The sequence below is a fragment of the Muntiacus reevesi genome, chromosome 2, assembly GCF_963930625.1.
Source record: "Muntiacus reevesi chromosome 2, mMunRee1.1, whole genome shotgun sequence".
Taxonomy (NCBI): domain Eukaryota; kingdom Metazoa; phylum Chordata; class Mammalia; order Artiodactyla; family Cervidae; genus Muntiacus; species Muntiacus reevesi.
In genome coordinates this window covers 72,731,943-72,750,839 of record NC_089250.1, presented here as the reverse complement: position 1 = coordinate 72,750,839, position 18,897 = coordinate 72,731,943, and the positions used below count along the sequence as shown (strand labels likewise).

At 54.7% G+C, this 18,897-nt stretch overlaps 1 protein-coding gene across 1 annotated transcript in view; it reads left to right on the top strand.

Annotated features, from left to right (window-relative positions):
• CDH22 (cadherin 22) overlaps window positions 1-18,897 on the top strand; it is a 78,918-nt gene that overhangs the window by 41,205 nt on the left and 18,816 nt on the right. The window contains exons 5-7 of the mRNA XM_065919820.1: window positions 991-1,184; window positions 3,924-4,177; window positions 14,052-14,188. Coding sequence (XP_065775892.1) covers window positions 991-1,184; window positions 3,924-4,177; window positions 14,052-14,188 — 585 coding nt within the window. The remainder of the gene's footprint in view (window positions 1-990; window positions 1,185-3,923; window positions 4,178-14,051; window positions 14,189-18,897) is intronic.

The window sequence follows — 18,897 nt, the reverse complement described above, 5'->3', positions numbered from 1 at the left end:
CTGCTTGACTCACTGCCTCACCTCCCTCAGACTTTTGCAGAAATGTTGTCTTTTCCTCGATTACCCCATTTACAGTTTTTTTGGCTGCATTCCGCAGCATGTGGGATCTTAGATTCCCGACCAGGGATTGAACACTCGCCCCTGGCACTGGAAGCACAGAGTCTCAACCACTGGGCCACCAGGAAAGTCCCAATTACCCTATTTAAAACTCCACACACACACTCTCATCATCATACCCCATTTCCCTTCCCAGTTTTATTTTTCTCCCAAGCACCATTTGACATCCTATTTTACTGACGTGATTGTTTAGTGTCTTTCTCCTTCCATTAAGAGGAAAGCACTGTGAACCCTGGGATTTGGGTGGGTTTTGCTTGCTGGAACCCCAGTGTGTACAGCTGCATCTGGGACATCACAGATGCTCAAGAGTCTGTGGAAATGAAGGAACCAACATCATTAACATCCACAGCAACAAAAAGTCAGTGTGCAGCCCTACTATGAATGCAATGTGTCCCATTTGTTGGGTAGGTAACAGATACTAGTGTCTATACTAAGTAATTGACATGCATCATCATCTCAGTTAGTTGGGAAATGACAGTGCTATTAGGAAGGCACTATTATTATTCCCATTCTACAGATGAGGAAAACCAGCGCTCAGAATTACACATGCAGGACTGACTCCAGAGCCGTAGCCTTTATCACTGTGCTTCTCTGTCCCCTGACTGGGCAGATGAGGACACTTGAGTCCCAAAGAACTGCTGGCACTTTCTCAAATCAATCAGGGGATAAGGCCAAGGTCAGAATTAGAACCCTCCTCTTTGCACTGCATCCCACATTTCTGCAGAGGAAGCGCCTCTCCCAGTACCAGTCCTGGCCAAGCAGGGAGCTCCAAGGAGCCCATCTGAGACCTCCCCCCCTCCTCTCCCCTAGCGCTGGTGGAAGCTGGGGGAGGGGCTGCCTTCCCATCCCCGCTCACAGCTGTATTCCCTACAGAGATGTACCAGTTCAGCATTCAGGAGTCGGCCCCCATCGGCACGGCCGTGGGACGCGTGAAGGCCGAGGACTCAGACGTGGGCGAAAACACAGACATGACTTACCACCTCAGGGAGGAGAGCGGCAGCGGCGGGCACGTGTTCAAGGTCATCACAGACAGCGACACGCAGGAAGCCATCATCGTAGTGCAGAAGGTGCGGCCGCCCTGGGAGCGATGGGGGAGGCAACCCCAGGGCAGCAGGGTCGGGAAGGGGGTCACTGAGCAGCCTAATACCCCATCCCACTTCACTCCAGGGATGAAGTCTCTCCAGAGACTCTGGACCAACCTGGGGAAACGCTGATGCTGTCCTTCCCGTTTTACAAAGGAGAACATGAGGCACAGAGAGATTAAGTGACTTGTCTGAGGTTGCACAGCTAGCTGTCAAGAGCCAGGAGTCAATCCAGATTTGAATCTGTGCTCTTACACACTATGCCGTGCTACTTTAAGTTCACACCAGGCCCTTCACACTCATTGTTTCCTTTCATCTTCATGTTACCCTCCGAAGGAAGACATATTATGACCGTTTTTACAAGTAATAAAACAGAATTAGAAAGGTAAAAGGGCTTGCCCAAGATTAAACCTGTGAGGGACAGAGTAGGATTTGAACCCAGGTCTGGTGACCCCAAAGCTCTTTCCTTCCTGAGTCTAACAGCCTCCTTACTGACCAGCCCAGGAACCAGAAGCTCAAACAGCAAACTCAGCACCCACTAGGGAAAGGAGACAGAGGTCAGATAAAAAAGCAAAAATCATCTTCCAGGGCTTGGTCACAGGTTTGGCAACTCAGGGGTGCACAGGCCTTTGACGCTGCCCACTCCAACCCTGCTGTTCCACAGGAGGTCTGAGTCCCCTGGCCTACAAACAGTCGCAAGCTTTTGTATACTCCCAGGGATGGGATGCTCACTCCCTACCAGTGTCCTGCTCCTCCTTCTCCCATTCAGCCACAGTCTATCTTACTCCTGTCAGCCCAGGCTCTACCTCCCGGGACCCACAAATACATCTGCCCTGACAGCCCTTTATTCACTCAATAATCAAACTCTCTCCCTGGCCGTGAGGGTTTGAGGATAGAGAAAACTCTGTTTCTTCAACTAGGATAAGAATATGAGGCTAATACTTACAATGAAGTGTTAATAGTGTGCCAGCCTCCTTTCCAATGCTTTCCATGTATTAACTCATTTAATCTCTACAACAACCCTCTCAGTACTATTATTGCCCATTTCATAGGCGAGAGTCTCAGGCCCTGAGTTCAGTCATTTGCATCCAAGGCCAAGCATCTTACAGAAAAGCTGTAGGGACAGGGCCCCAGGGAGTCTGTCTCCAGAATCCACCCTTTTAAACATTACATGGCTTTCTGACCTCCACTTGTCTTCACTGTAAGATGAGCCCATTTCACAGATGGGGGAACTGGAGGCCTGGGGCGGCCCAGCATCACAGAGCTGTAGAATCAGGCCCCAGGCCCAGCCTGGGGACCCCAGCACAGCATTTGCTCTCCTCCCCGGTGATGCCCCATAACGCTGCCCTCCACCCCGCCTGCTCCAGCAGTGGCGCCTGAGGTGTCTCTGTGTAGTCAGTGGTAGCTCGGGGAGCAGAGCCCCCGCCTGATTGATGAGCTGGCTCCAGAGCCCATCGCTCACTCCCAGGCCAGGTCCGCGCCTGCCTCCCTGCATCCTGATTTCCCAGGCAACAGGACAGGGGAAGGAGGTAGCCCTTCTTTTCTTTTTCTTTTTTTTTGTTAGAGAAGGGGGAGTGTGGAGGGGAGGTTCTGAGAGGAAAGGAGGGTCCCGAGACGGACAGCAGTTCTCCAGGAAGGTGGCCCTTGCTGCCCAGATGGCTCCCCCAGCATGTAACAGTGGTGCCCATGTTCTACCACTGCCCTTTCTCTTTGCTCTAAAGGCGTTGTCCTCAGGAGGCCAGAGCCCACGCAGCCATGCAGCTTGTCCATCAGAGGGTCACCCACCAGCACTCCCTGATGAGGACCAGGGCTCAGCGTGGCTTTAGCCAGGTCTCTGAGGGAAGCTCTAAGGCTGCCCAGCTTATCAGGCTCAACTCACATTAGCAGCTGCCACCAATAATACACCAGGAAGGCCTCTCTCACCCTCCTGCCCAAGGCCCAGAGAGGCCGAGATTGCCCGCAGACACACAGCTGGGCAGCCACATATCCAGTGCCTTTCCTGCCATGGGGTTAAGGGCTGGGACTTGACAGCTGCACTGCCGGGGATGTGAATCCCGCTTCTGCCAGGGACTAACTGCTAAGTGACCTAGGGCAAGTTACAGAGCCTGCTGGGCCTCGATGTCCTCTCGTGTCAAATAGGATGATAATAATAATACAAGCCTCTTTGGGATGCTGTAAAATTAGATGAGTCGCTACATTTAGAAAACTGGCAGGCAGTGCTTTGTAAATTAATAAATTATAGCCAGTCTCGTGTGCCGGGTAGCAGGAAGGCTGGACGTCAGTATGTGACCCTGTGTCCCTGAGCAAGACTGTCCCCAGCAGGGCCTGACTTTCTCTACCTGTAACCCGACAGTGTCAGTGACGCCATTGAGTCAGTGATGCCTCAGTCAACTGTGACCTTAAGCCAGCCCCGCCCTCCGGGGATCAGCCCCGCTCTCTCGGGGTCAGCCCCGCCCTCTCGGGGCCGACCCCACCCTCTTGGGGGTCAGTTCCGCCCTCTCGGGGGTCAGCTCCGCCCCCTCGGGAGTCAGCCACGCCCTCTCGGGGCCGGCCCCACCCTCTCGAGGGGTCAGCCCCGCCCTCTCGGGGTCAGCTCCGCCCCCTCGGGGCCAGGCCAGCACCCCCACCCCCCCACCCCCAGACTTGGGCTGTGTCCCGCCTGGAGGTGTGGAGTAGACCTCAGCCCGCTCACCGGCCCTCTGCTCCCTCCGCCCACCCCTGCAGCGCCTGGACTTCGAGTCCCAGCCGGTGCACACCGTGGTCCTGGAGGCCCTCAACAAGTTCGTGGACCCCCGCTTCGCCGACCTGGGCACGTTCCGCGACCAGGCGATCGTGCGCGTGGCCGTGACCGACGTGGACGAGCCCCCCGAGTTCCGGCCGCCCTCCGGCCTCCTGGAGGTACAGGAGGACGCGCAGGTGGGCTCCCTGGTCGGCGTGGTGACGGCGCGGGACCCCGACGCCGCCAACCGGCCCGTCCGGTGAGACCCCCGCCCGGGGCCGACGCCTGCTGCCTGCTACCCCGCCAGCGCCTGCGGACGGACGGCGGGCAGAGCGGGTGGGGACGGGGCAGGGGGCGGGGAGGCGACGGTGCGGGAGCCAGCGAGACAAAGGAATCAGATTCGGGAACAGTGGCAGCGAGACGGGGACTCAGGGTGACGGCAGAGAACCGGGTGTGACAGGCGCAGCGGTGACCTGGGCTCAGCCTCGGCCCTCCACCAAAAGGGAAAAAAAAAAAAGATAATTTCATCCTTCCAGCTTTTCAGGTCAAAAATGTTGCAAACATCCTCGACTTATGTTTTTCTCTCACACCTCCCTCCAATCCATCAGCAAAGCCTGTCATCTCTGCTTTAAAAACATCTCCAGAATCTGACCATTTCTCACCTCCTCCGCAGCTGCCGCCCCGGTCCAGGCCACCTGTTTCTCTTGCCTGATCACTGCCTCTCTCTGCTTTTGTCCTCACCCCTCTTCAATCTAGAATGGGCACAGGAGCCAGATTGACTCCCGCCCCAGCCTTCTCATGGCCCAAACCGCCCTCCACTGGCCCTCCTCTGCTGAAAGCCCTCCTAAGACACCTCTGGGGCTCAGGGCAAAAGCCCAGACCCTATGGGATGTGGCCTCACTGTAACCTCTCAGACCCCATCCCCTGCTCACCTACTCCCTGGTTCACTCTGCTTAGCCACATTGACCTCCTCACAGCTCCAGGGATACATCCAGCCCGCCTCTACCCCAGGGCCTTTGCATCTTCTGATGCCTCTGCCTGAAATGTTCTCCCGCTTAACATCTCCATGGTTGGTTCTCTCACTTTCTCCAAGACTTTCCTCAGGAGTCACCTTCTCAGTGCAACCTTCCCTGACCACCCTTTCTAAAATGTCAACCCCACCCCAACGTGTCCCCACACTTCATATCCATGTTCTTTCGTCCTTCATCACCATCTAACCTGCTACCCATTTTCCTGATGACTTTGTCCCTCTCCCTAAAAAGATAAGCTTTAGGAGAATAAGGATGCGTGTCTAAGTTCACCGCTGTATCCTCAGGGCCTCACACTGCCTAGCACTTGGTGAACGTTCCCTGATGCATGGTGAATGAATGAAATGGAAAAAAAATGAATGAATGAAATGGAAGAGAAAGACAGAAAAGAGAGAGGCTCCTGGAGAGGTAGTGAGACCAACAGTGAGAGGAAGTAAAAGCCAGAGAAGAAAAGCCAGTGGAAAGAGAGCAGGAGTAACTAAAGGACAGAGGAACCGACCTGACACTGTAGGAACAGAAAGAGGAGACTTGGAGAGAAAGCCAGACTCAGAGGCAGAGGCACGGGGAGTGCGGCACGGGGCAAAGGGGGGCAGCGGCAAGTGGGCAGAGGCAACGGGATGCTGTGGCGCTGTTGGTGTCCCTGGAAGGGTTTGCGATCTGCAGGGGCTGGGGAGTCCCTGACCATGGCCCCAGTTGAAAGGATGTCAGATAGAAAGTGATCCAAAGGAGGAGATCAGGGTGGGGTGAATGGCCACTGCTGACTGAATTTAAGCGTCTGGAGCTTCCTGTTTATTCCCTGAAACCCCTGTATGTAGTGAATGATCCCTGAGCCAACTGTGTGCCTAGCTCTGTGCCAAGCATTGGAGAAGGAGGGAAAGGAAGTCACTTTAAGGATCTCTGCATTACTCAACTCCATATGGGTAACATTCTCACCATCATTCATGTGAATGGCTCCCTCCGATTTGTCCAGTGCACAGCCTGTGCAACCTTACATGGCAACCCCAAGGTGAGGACACAAAGATGTTTAACTACCTATGGGCTCCCAGACTGGAAGCTACCCTCAGGGGTCTGGAAAGACTTCCTGGAGGAGGCAGGAATTATACTGAGCTGTGTACCTGAGTCTGGTCAGTGTAGCTATGAGGAGAAGGCTATTCCAGGCACAGGCATAGGAAGGCAAGAAGTGGTAGGTGTGTCTGGAGATGAATAGACTGTGATGTTTACAGGAAGCTAAGCAATGAGCCAACAAGAGAAATCTGACAGGGCTCAAAGATAGGCTGAGGGGCTCAGACTCAGTCCAGAGGTTCCGAATGCCTCCTAGGCTGCCTCCACCCTTCCCATAGCCAAAACCACCCCCCACTGCCTATGAACTCCTCCACCACCCTTCCATCCCTGCTGACAATAGATACAGTCTTTAAACATCCCTGTCAGCCTCTGGCTCAGCCCCAGACCTTTCCCGGGAGGGCATTATCACCCTTGTTTGGCAGGAAACTGAGACCCAGGGAGGGGAGGAGGTTCCCTGGGCTCACAAGAGTTACCAGGCAGCAGCAGGAGCCTCGTCCTTGCCTCCCAGGTCCAGCGCGCCCCTCTGCCTTCTCCCCTCCTCTCCAATATTGCTCTCCTCACTCCCCCCTCGTCCTCCCCCTCCACCCTCTGTTGACTTCCCTTCCCCCCTGCTTTCATCTGCACTGAAAGGGCCAACTTTGAAACCTGCTCCTCACCTCCTTTCATCTCTCTCTGCCGCCCCTTCCCTGGGGCTCCTCAGATGTGGAGGCGGTGAGGAGCTTGAGACAGGTCCAATTTCACACCACAAACATTTACCCAACTCCTCCTCCTCTGTGCCCGGCCTGGAGCCAGGCCCAGATGACTCAGCGAAGGGCAGAGCTGGGGAGGAGCGCCCAGTCTGTAAGGGGACAGATGGCTAGAGAAGGGGTCCTCACAGACCACCTGGGCAGCCCAGAGCCAGGCTTATGTTCCAGCTCCCTGAGTTCCAAGGGTCCTGGACTCCGTCAACACCTAGGCGTGTGAGTCATGTCACATCCGGCACTAATCCAGACAATGGGGAAACAGCGGTGTAAGACCCAGTCTCTCCGCTCAAGGAGTTTGCCTTCTCCTGGGGGGCAGGGGAGGCAGGGAAACAGCCAATAAGTAGTTGAATGTTTGTCACCACAAGTCAACAGATGGCTAAAAGGGGTCATTGCTGATAAGAGCTAGGAAGAAAATAAACAAGGTAATAGGATAAGACCAATTGGGGCCACAGGGGGCTACTCTGGATTAAGTGATCAAGGAGTTGACAAGTGAGTTGACATCAGAATGATCAAGAGAGAGCCAGCTAGATCAAGATGTGGCAAAATGCATTCTGGGTAGAAGGAATGAAAGTGAAAGTCGCTCAGCCGTGTCCGACTCTTTGCGACCCCACGGACTATCCAGTCCATGGGCCAGAATACTGGAGTGGGTATAGCCTTTCCCTTCCCCAGGGGATCATCCCAACCCAGGGATCAAACCCAGGTCTCCCGCATTGCAGGCAGATGCTTTACCAGCTGAGCCACAAGGAAAGCCCAAGGATACTGGAGTGGGTAGCCTATCCCTCCTCCAGTGGATCTTCCCAACCCAGGAATTAAACCAGGGTCCCCTGCATTGCAGGTGAATTCTTTACCAACTGAGCTATCAGGGATAGAAGGAATAGCAAGTGCAAAGGTCCTGAGGCAGGAACAGGCTTAGTGTGTTCCTGGAAATGATGTGATATCCTAGGCGATTCTGCCTAGCATGGTGGCACCTGGGAAATCCAGAGATGCAGATGTACAGAGTGACTTTTCTGAGTTGCTGTCCTACAGAGCATGGAAGATGCCTCACACTGTGGCATTTGGCCCTCAGGATGTAGTTTACTCATTTTATAGATGAAGAGACTGAGGGGCAGAGAGGAGAAGTGGCCCTGCCAATGTCACTCAGCCTGAAAGGGGGAAGGAATGGGATTTAACCCATGATTGTCTGATTCTTGAGTCCAGCCTTCTGCCATTTCACCCCTGCTTCTGATTCTCTTAGGGCTTCCCTCATAGCTCAGTTGGTAAAGAATCTGCCTGCAGTGCAGGAGACCAGGGTTCAATCCCTGGGTCTGGAAGATCCCCTGGAGAAGGAAATGGCAGCCCACTACAGTATCCTTGCCTGGAGAATCCCATGGACAGAGGAGCCTGGTGGGCTGCAGTCCATGGGGTTGCAAAGAGTCGAGCACAACTGAGTGACTAACATTTCTTTCTGATTCTCTTTGTAGTTTGAACAGCTTCCAACTTTATGCTGTGCCTTGCGCCATGTGTGAGGCACAGAGAGTCAGACGAGAGTGAAGGGGAAGGCTGGGGCCCCATATGAGTGAATCAAGTGAGAGATGTAAGATCAATGGGCTGAGCAGGGGCTTCAGGGCACAGGAGATCCAAGAAGGGGCGGATTCTCTGGGCACCAAGGAAGGATGGGGCAAGGATAAAGAGGATGGGGTTGAAATGGGAGGGCAGCATCCAGGGTGGAGTGGTTGTGAGAATCTGGTGGCAGGAACAGAGTCAGGGAGCCAGGAGGTCAAGTTCAGGATCAGTGAAGTCAGCTGAATGAGCTCATAGGAGGGGCGTTGGGACCAGAGAGGAGGTCGGGGTGGGGGCACTTGGGGACAAGCTGTGAAGGACCTTGACTGTCAGGTGAAGGTGTGGGACTTTATCCTTAGGCAGTGCGAAGTCTTGGAAGGCTTTGAAGAGAAAGAGAGAGGGCTCAGATGGGCCAATCTCTGGATCTGCAAGGCAGCCTTGCAGACAGACTGGCTATTTATCAGTCCATCCCCAGGCCTACCAGCTCCAGCCCCCTTGTGGAGTCTCCCTTGAGTGTCAAAAACAGGAAAGCCCACGCTGGACCAGAGAGACAGCGAACACTTCATTTCCTCCTAGCATTCCACAATGGGGTGCAACAGAAAGCACATGGGTTTTTAGAGTCAGAGAAAACCCAGAATGAATCCTAGCTCAGTCGCAGAATTATGGGAAAATCACTGCACCTAATCCAACCCTCGGTTTTCCCATCTCTAAAATGGGTGTCATGGTAGTTCTTGCCTCATTCATTTATTTAAAAAAAAAAGTACTAAATGTCTACTATGGGCCAGGTTCCAGCATCACTGGTCCCAGGGGTGGAGGAAGGATTAAGTGTTTGGCACATAGTACGTCCTCGGGAAATGGACCTTACCATTTTTCTCAGTGGTCTGGACACCCGGTACTCCCCTTCATTCTGCAACCAGTTCTAACCCCAAACAGATTTCTAGGCATTGTGTCTGGGCTTTGAGGGTGTGCTTTAAAAGGGGTGGCGGAGGGGAAAGTCAAAGGCAGGATGGAGTGAGCAGAGAGGAATCCCCAGATCAGGGGAATCTCCCCCACTGGGAGCTCAGGCGGGGGCTGCATCATGCAGCCTGCTGCGTGTGCACGTGTGTGTACACGAGCCCGGATACAGGAGCACCAGGCAGCCTGGACACCCATGAGTCTGCACACTTTCGTATTTATCATGCCTGCGTGAGCTATATATGCACAAACCCACATGCGCCCTCAAGCCAGGAAGACACACCCTCGCCACTTCTCTCGCCCTGACCTTGACAACAGCAGTGTTTTGTGCTGTTCCCAGCGTGTGGGAGCGCCCGCAGGTGTACCCAGCTGGCCCTGAGGCAGCTGCTCTTAGTTAGACGTGGGACTCTGCACAGATGAACATGGCTTGGGAATCTGGCTTTGCCACCCATCAGCCCTTCTACCCCAGGTCAAGGCGCCTGGCTTCTCTGAGCCTCAGTTTCCCCATGTGTAAAATGGCAGCAGCAGGGATGACAGTTATCTGCAAGGCTGGGAGGGGCTCCTGCATGTGCAGCCCTTAACACAGGCCTGGCACAGAGTTTTGCTGAGCAAATAAAAATGAGAGCGAATCCATACGTCATGCGGCAGGGGCCCAGTGCTGTTAAAAGTGTTTTATTGGTGTTTTATTGGTAGTACTTGTCTAATCCTCACAACCACTCTGAGGTAGGTGTTATTATTAGCACCATTTTTAAGAGGGAACCAAAGAGCTTAAGTGACTGACTCAAGGTCACATAGCTAGGTTGCAGACCTCGGCAGATGGCCACCAGATCCCACTCCTGACCACCAATGCCAGGCTTTCTTGCACTTGTGTGCACACACACACACACACACACACACACACACACACTAGTGGACACAAACCTACACTCTCTCACTGCACTCTTCCACTCACACCTGCTCCTGTTCCCTTCCTGCCCTCCAGGTGCTAGCTGACCAAATGAGAGGTGAGATTTGAGCAGAACCTTCTAGACCACAGATGCCTTGCTCCCATGTCCACACATGGTACCTCCCACCCCCAGGCCCGCAGACCAACACACTGGGCTGGGGGGCTCCTTCGTCTCTGGTCTTACCAGACATTTCTGAATTGTCATTAAAATAACAATAGTGCTCATTCATAGAGTCATTTTCCTGGAACCCAACTAGGCACCTGTCCCCCAGCTAGGCACGTAATCCTCCCAACTACTTGCAAGACAGGAGTAAAATCACTTTTCCATTTTCCTTAAAATTAAGGCTCAGAGAGGAAGCAGCTTGCCTGGGGTCATTGTGGATCCTGCTCCAAGTCTGAGCGCCCGCCTCTTGTACCTTCCAGCTGCAACACAGCATCACACACACACGCTGACCACCTGCAACACAGACCAGACACACACACAGACCAGACACACAACTTGAGTGCCGCCAAGTGAGGGCCTCAAGCCTCCCCCGCTGCCCCCCACACCTGCCAGGCCACGCGCCTTGCCACGTGCCATGCCCTCCACCCACCCCTCTCTCTCTCGCTCGCTGGCTCCCTGAGCTGGAACAAAGCCCCCTGGTCTGGGCAGCCACACCAACCTGCAGCCCCCAGTCTTTAGCTGGAAGGTGGCGGCTCCCCACACCGCCCCCCTCCCTCCCCATGGCCTTGGGAATAGCTGCCTCCACTTAGAATCCATCCTCCTCTTCCGCTCCAGGAGGAAACAAAAGAGTAACTGGGAGGAAAGAGAAGAGTGGACAGAGGTCTAAGCAGAGAGAGGAGGAGAAAGAAGAAGGCGGTGGGCATCCTCCCATCAGCCCTGCCTCATGCCCAGCCCCGACCAGGCGATCAGGGGCCCCTGACTGTCTCTTGGACTCACTTCTACCTGTAAAATCAAGAGGAGGTCTCCATGGTTCCTTCCAACTGAGCCGACACTACTCAGAGTCTGGTTCTACCTCCTTTGGACCCAAACATCCAGCAGTTCAGGCTTGGGTCCACAGTGACCGGAGACTCCATGCATTGCTCCTTTGGATGGTTCAATGCGCTAGAAAGAACTCTGGGTGTAGAGTCCCAAATTGGGGTACAAATTCCAGTTCTCTGACAGTCCCCGTGCAACCTTAGGCAGGGTTTTCACTAGCCCATGCGGCACATTTTGTAAATAAGAAAAAGGTCCTCCTTTGAGAAGATGCTCCCTGAGCTAGCACTTGTGGCTGGCCAAGAAGAACACCAGCTGGTCTTCATCCCCTCTACCCCTCTTCAGCCTAGTAACTTTGCGCAGGACACAGCCTGCACAAACATACTTGGCAGCCCTAAGCTTGGGAAGCTGCCTGTCTCGTCCTCATCTGCAAAATGGGATGACCACACATCAGCCTTACAAGATGCCAGGCAGGGTGTGGCCTCATCTGTCTCATTTGCCATTTTGTCCCCCAGAGCTTAGCACAGAGTGGGCTTCCCCTGTGGCTCAGTTGGTAAAGAATCCGCCTGCAATACAGGAGACCCCGGTTCGATGCCTGTATCGGGAAGATCCCCTGGAGAAGGGATAGGTTATCCACTCCAGTATTCTTAGGCTTCCCTCATGGCTCAGCTGGTAAAGAATCCACCTGCAATGTGGGAGACCTGGGTTTGATCCCTGGGTTGGGAAGATCTCCTGGAGAAGGGAAAGGCTACCCACTCCAGTATTCTGGCCTAGAGAATTCCATGGACTGTATAGTCCACGGGGTCTCAAAGACTGACTGACTTTCACTTTCACTTTAGCACAGAGCAGCACGGAGAAGGCATTCAGCTAAAGTTTAGGCAAAAAGGAACCAAGGGAGGGACGGCTGGCGGGAAAGTAAGCTACAGACTGTTAAGTGTTGTCCTGAGGGGAGGAATTATCATCTTAGATCTGACCCAAACGTTTTCACCCAGGTCAGGAGGACCCAGGCTGAGCAGGGCCAAAGAGGAGGTGGCATTAAACCAGGGATTCGGGGGACCTCCCTGGTGGTGCAGTGGTTAAGACTCTTTGCTTCCAATGCAGGGGATGTGGGTTTAATCCCTGGTCAAGGAACTAAGATCCCACATGCTGTGTGGCATGGCTGAAAAAGAAAAAACCTAGGGCCTCAGGAGACTAGCTGTAATGCCCACTACACCCTCATGCCCAGCCCTTTGCAGTCTGCCACAAGCTTCCACCTCCACTACAGCAGTGAATATGAAAACAGTAAGGGCTGTCACCATTGCCCGGCTCCATGGATTACTTCCTCTAACCCACACCAGTGAGGTATGAATCACCCTATTTTGCAGACAAGTAAACAGAGGCCAGTGAAGTCCAGTGCCTAGTCCAAGGTCACCCAGGTGTAAATACGCAGAGGATTCAAAGCCAGCTCCACCTGCTCCCAGAGTTCTGCAGTCCCCCTGGTACCACTGTGTTCAGTAGTTTTCGACTCTTGGCGACCACATGGACTGTAGCCCTCCAGGCTCCTCTGTCCATGGGATTTTTCCAGATAAGAATACTGGAGTGCATTGCCATTTCCTCCTCCAGGGGATCTTCCCGACCCAGGGATGAAACCTATGTCTCTTGCATCTCCGGCATTGGTAGGCATGTTCTTTACCACCGGCTACTTGGGAAACCCCTCCCACATGCACTGGGTATCATTATCCCCATTCAACAGATGAGGAAACTGAGGCCTGGAGCGGTTTGGTAATGCAGCCAAGGCCCGCTGAAGGGTCATCTCAGGGCTTCGAATTTCAGTGCGGGGAGGGAAGGGGGTACTCTGGTGTCGTCCTCTCCGTGGGCCTCAGTGTCCGGGCTCCGGAAGATGCGGGAAGGGCTTGTTTCCTCCGGCTGGAGAGACGGGGAGGGGTGCCCCGCCCCACCAGGCTCCATTGTCCCCGCAGTACAAAGAGCCCTTGCTTGGCATTCGGGGGCCTTTGTAGGCCGCGCAGCCTGGCGGCGCCCCCGCCCGCGTTATCAGCCCGGGGAAGCGGCGGACAGAGCTGGCGGGGCCTCTCTGGGCCGCCGCCGCCCGAGACATGTGTTGGACACGGGCCTTTCAGGCCTGGAGCCGCCGCACAAAGGCCCGGGAAGGAGGCGGAACAAAGGGCTTTTTCACGCGGCGAGTGAAAAGCCGCAGATTAGCCCGGGCGCGCTGCGCTGGCGCTGGCGGGGAGGGGCCGGCGGCCAGACTTCAGACCCCTTCCCGGCTCAGCCCGCGTTCCAGGTCTGGGGCCTCCGGGGAGCCAACTCCCTCCCTCCTGCTCAAAATCCCCCTAGGCTCCCCAGGACCCCCAACGCCCTGAATTCTACACTCTGCTTGTTCTCAAGCCTCCTCCTCCGCACTTGCCAGTTCTGGCCGTTTCTGCACCATTTGCCGTCCCCTGAATGATTCTCATTAGCGCAGTTCTCACTTTGCAGCCTCTGTTCCCCATGCCTGGAATGCCATCTTGTCCCTTTCTCAAGTCCAGTTCTAGGGTCACCTCTCATGGAAAGATAAGAATCAAATACCCCGTGAGTGCTAACTCTGCTGGGCCCTTTACCTTCTTCCCGCCTTCACAACGACCCTGAGATGAAAATTATTAGCCCCGTTACCCAGCTGAGGAAGCTGAGGCTCAGAAAGGTTGAGCGTTGCCCCGGGTCACACGTCAGGAACCCAGTGCAGCTGAGATGCAAACTCGGATCCATTTCCACTCCTCCTCTGCCGGAAAGGGTCTCTGCTTCCTGTGTCTCCCAGGCAGGTGGTTCCTCTTTAGGAGGGTGGAGGGACATGGGCACCGGTCCCAACGGCGCCAGGACACCTTCAATCAGCCCTGACCTGCCTCTCTTAGGTACGCCATCGACCGCGACTCAGATTTGGACCAGATCTTTGATATCGATGCGGACACGGGTGCCATCGTCACCGGCAAGGGGCTGGACCGAGAGACGGCCGGCTGGCACAACATCACAGTGCTGGCCATGGAGGCTGGTGAGCCAGGGGGCGGGGCGAATACGGAAGGGAGGGGCGATGACCGAAGGGTGGGGCTATGGGCGGGGCAAAACCCAGTGGGAGGGGCCGAAGGCTGGGGGCAGGGCAAAAAGTTAGAAACTGGGCGGAGCTGAGGTGGGGGCGTGGTCGGCAAAGACTGACCCACAGGAACACAGATCTGGGAAGGATCCCAAGCCAAAAACGCAGGGCCCAGTCTTGAGTTTGGCTTTCTTCCTTCAGCTTTTATTGAGCACCTACTATACACCAGCCCTTTTTTATAGAGGCTGGAACTATAGCCCCTAACAAGATTAAAAAAAAAAAAAACCTTCTGTCTCCATGGGCTAGAGCTAGACCCTCAGCAAACTTCAAGAAAGGGTGTTCACGTGTCAACTGATGCTAAGTGCTAACAAGAAACTGGAAAAGAAGAAAGCAGAGGAAAGGGATTAGGAGGGAATTGTTTCTCTTAGGGTAGGCCTCTCTGCGAAGGAGACTATTCAAAAGAGAGCTCGATAAAGTGAGGGAGTCATGCTGCCATTGGAGGGAAGAGAGTTCTGAGGAGAGAGAACAGCCAGTGCAAAGGCCCTGGGGTCATAATTGGAGAAATAGCAAGGAGGCCAGTGTGGTTGGTGAGGGGCAGAGTGTCTGCCATTGCAGGGTCTTTGGACTTGACTCCAAATGAGGCGGGAGTCACTGAGGGGTTTGAGCAGAGGAGGGAGGTTGCCTGACATGATACCTATGGCTGCTGCATTGAAAATAGATTGTCTGGGGGCTGCAGGGCAGGGGCGGGGTGGGGGGAAGGAGCAGGGGCTCAGCTAGAATTTACATGCAGCAGGTCCCTGAAGATGTGACAGTGGCCTGGCCCAGGGTGATAGCCATGGAAATGGTGAGAAGTGGTCAGCTTTTGGAGGCAGGCTGAAAATAGAGCCCCCTGGACCTGCTGATGGGGTGAGATGGAGGAGAGACGGAGGGTCAAGAATGACTCCGAGGTGCTTGGCCTGTGTCGAAGAGTGTGGTGTGTGTGCTCGCATGTCACAGGCAGTTTGGTGCAGCTGGGGAGGCGTGTGAGCTGAGAAAGAAAGAGGAGGCCCTGGGACATGGAGTCTGGACAAGTCAGGCCACGGAGGTGAGGAGCTAAGAGCATAGGGGTTCACGGCACCCCAGGAGTGGGGAAAGGGCAGTTCAGCAGGCCTCCTCCTCAACCAGAGCAACACTGCCAGTGCCAATGCCGGACCGGCTCCACAATCTCCCCGCCCTGTCAGCTCTCCAGGTCTCAGCGGCCAGCAGAGCCTCCAGTAACCGATGGTGACAGCAGGAATACTCAGAGTCTCAGCCTTGGTGGGAGTGGGCGCCATTCAGTCTCCCCTCTGCAGACCTGGGCCCCAAGGCCCTCCTGCCCCTTCCAGCCCTCCTGGAGGCTCTCCTCCTCCGCCTTCCCCAGCTGGTGCCTCCCACTTCCCTGGCCCCAGCAGCCCATTCCAGCTGAGGAAGTCCCTAGGCTGAAGTTCCCTTCGTCTCTTTCAACTTCGGTTTAAAAGAAAATACAAAGCTGGCTCAAACCTCAGTGCCTGCTGCTCCCGAGCCTTTGAATCCACTTCTCCACCGCATGAAAGGGAGATAACAAAGGTGGCTGGAGAGGAAGTGGCGGCTGGACTGGCGGGAAGGCAGCTCCCCCTCCTTACCTCCCTGATCCTGCTTCCTGGGCAGCCAGGGGGCCTGGCCGGGCTGCTGGGCAGAGACGCCCCCTCTCCCTACACAGAACATCTCCCCACCAGCTGTCACACCGCCCAACGGCCCACCACTAGCCGGTTCCTTCTTGGGTTAAGCATTGTGCTTCTGCCCTGTGAATCTCTTCCAGAAGGCAGCTAGAGAAGCATACAGAATCTCTAATGCTACCATTTCAGAGAGAGTGTGTCAGGGGACTCTCCCCAGCAGAGATTTTTACAGCGTTTGCCTAATAGATACTGAGCTTGATCCTTTCTAGCACATACTTCTATTGAATCATGATCAGTTACAGGTCAGCACCCATTTTATTGATGGGAAAATCGAGGCTCAGACTATTAAGGGCTTTGCCCAAGGATGTGCATTGGCAGAGCCGGGATTTGGGGCCGAGTCTTCCTGGTTTCTTCCACAGCTTTGCTCCACAGCCTCCCTTTTCCTGGTACTCTGCTCTGGGCCCCACCCCTATTGCCCCCACACCATCCCAGTAACTGACCGTGGGGAAGGAAAAGACTGGGCTAGAGACCACTCCCCTCGGAGCCGCAATTCACAACTCCTGCCCAAGTCTCACTGGGGATATTAATCAATGGGAAAATGAGTGGTTCCCACTTCACTGTGCTGGTGGGAGGATTAAACAGGATAGAAAGAACTTAGCCTAGTACTTAGTGCTCAGTTAATGATATCTATCCATCTGGACTCGGTGCACTTGCCTTAAGCACTAACTCTGTGCCAGGCGCTTTACAGTTCTGTGTTCGCTGAAGCTCCCCACTTATCAGACGTTGATTCTGCCATTGCCCACAACGTATGGATGAGGAAACTAAGACTCGGGGAGGTGAAGTCATTTGTCCAAATTCCCGGCCCCAGCCAGTCTGACTGCACGGTCCGGCGTTCACCCAGCAGCCCCCGAGTCATATGTCTTTGGTGCCAGGCACGAAGCCAGGAGCGGCGCCAGCGATCCACCCAGTCCAGCTTCTTGCCCTCTCCATGAGACGAGGACAAATTGTTATCCCCACTTTACAGACTGGCAAGTAGAGGCTCAGGAAGGAACCGCGATGGCCCCAAAGTCGCAGAGCCAGTCCCTGGGGGGTGGGTGGGCAGGCCTCCCACAGCCAGGCCAGAGCCTCAAGGCCAATGCCCTGGGGTCTCCCCACCCTGGTGCCCTTCTGCCAAAGCCGCTATTTGGCTTCTCAGAAACAGGGGACCACGGCGGGGGTCTGGTGGCGGGGTCACGGTGCCCCGCCTGCTGCGGGTGCAACAAACGCGAGGTGACAAGAATCAGAGGGGAAATATTTACACACAGCGGCGGGGCCTCGTGAGCCCCCTGAGCACGCAGCACTGGGGCACAGCCGCGGCCTGTCAGCCCGGATTACCTCAAAGACTCCCCAGCCACTTAGCATGCGGGCTCCCCTCTCCCCCGAACTTCTGAGTCATCCATTCTGCCCATGCAGACGCTGCTTCCACTGACATTATCTTTAACGTTTTGTAATCATGAAATATTAATGACCGATATTGAATTTAAAGTACAATTTGTGTCTGAATCCTTCAGTGGAAAAAAGGGCAGTTGTAAAGGGACAGTCTTCAAAGAGACAGAGGGGTGGCGGGCGGGCTGGCGAAGCCGGCGCTGGGTTAGAGGGGGCGGTGTGCCAGGGGGCTGCAGCCAGCCCCCTCTTCCAGGCCCTAAACTGGTCTGGAGGGGTGGTCTCTGGCTGGACAGCGAAGAGTTAACTAGATTAGCTAGAGCTACCCCATCTGGGTCACCCCAGACCAAGTCAGGATTTCACAGGCTCCTGATTTTCCCTTTCTATCACAGAGCAGGCTTTGTGATTTAGGTATGCATTTGTGTGCCGACTTTGTTGATCTCTCTTCTCCTGGGAGAAGGACCTCCCGTGAAGGCAGCGTCTCTTCCGTATCTGTAGCGTTCACACTGGGCCTGGCGCTTAGAAGGTGTGTACAAGTATTGGGGTGGCCAAAAAGGTCATTCGGGATTTTCCGTAACATCATATGGAAAATCCCAAACGACCCTTTTGGCCAAGTCAATACTTCCTGAATAGATGGTAAGTGATCTTGCCTGCCCAGTTAGGAAGGCAGGGCAGCGTGATAAAGAAACACTGCTTCTAGTGGTCTGACTCCCAGCTGAAAGTATGGACAGTCATTTCCCCTCTTCTTGCCTTGATTTTCTCACCTATGAAATGGCACCCTATTGGATAGCTATGAGGATAATAACAGTTACTGTTGACTTTTAATCTTGCATGCTCAGTTGCTTCAGTCATGTCCAACTCTTTGCAACGCTATGGACCATAGCCCTCCAGGCTCCTCTGTCCATGGAATTATCCGGGCAAGAATACTGGAGTGGGTGGCCAAGCCCGCCTCCAGGGTTTCTTCCCAACCCAGGGATCGAACCTGTCTTTCATGTGTCTCCTGCATTGCAGGCAGATTCTTTACTCACTGAGCCACCTGAGAAGTTCATAACTATTCATTATAGTGGCTTCTATTTATTTGAAGCTCACAATCTGCTGGGTGTTGTGCTGAATGCTTTATATAAAGTGTCTGCTGGGGGCCTCTTCTCACCCACTGGGCCTGGGCACTGGAGTCCGGGGGTAGAGTCTTGGCCTGTGACCTCGGGAGGTCTGACCCTACTCGAACTTGCCCTGGACAGCACAGGGTAGAGGGAGGGGGCGGTGGGCTCTTAGGAGGTGCAGGCAGGGGAAGAAGGCAAGAAAGCTTTCCCAGAGGAGGGGACGCCTGAGTTGGGTCTCAAAGGTTAAGGAGAGTGGGGTTGGGAGCTCCCAGCGGAAAGACACCTGCGTGCCAAGGCCTGCAGGCTTGTCCGTTCTGAGAAACGGGGTGTGGCCGGAGGGTGGCTGGAGCAGGTGAGACGAGCTTAGCATGCAGAAGCTCAGTGGGGGCCTCTGCAGGAAGGGCCTCGGGTGTCCTGTGAGCAGCTGGCTGCAGCTGGACATCTCCTGGAGATGACAGGGAGCCAGAGCAGGTCT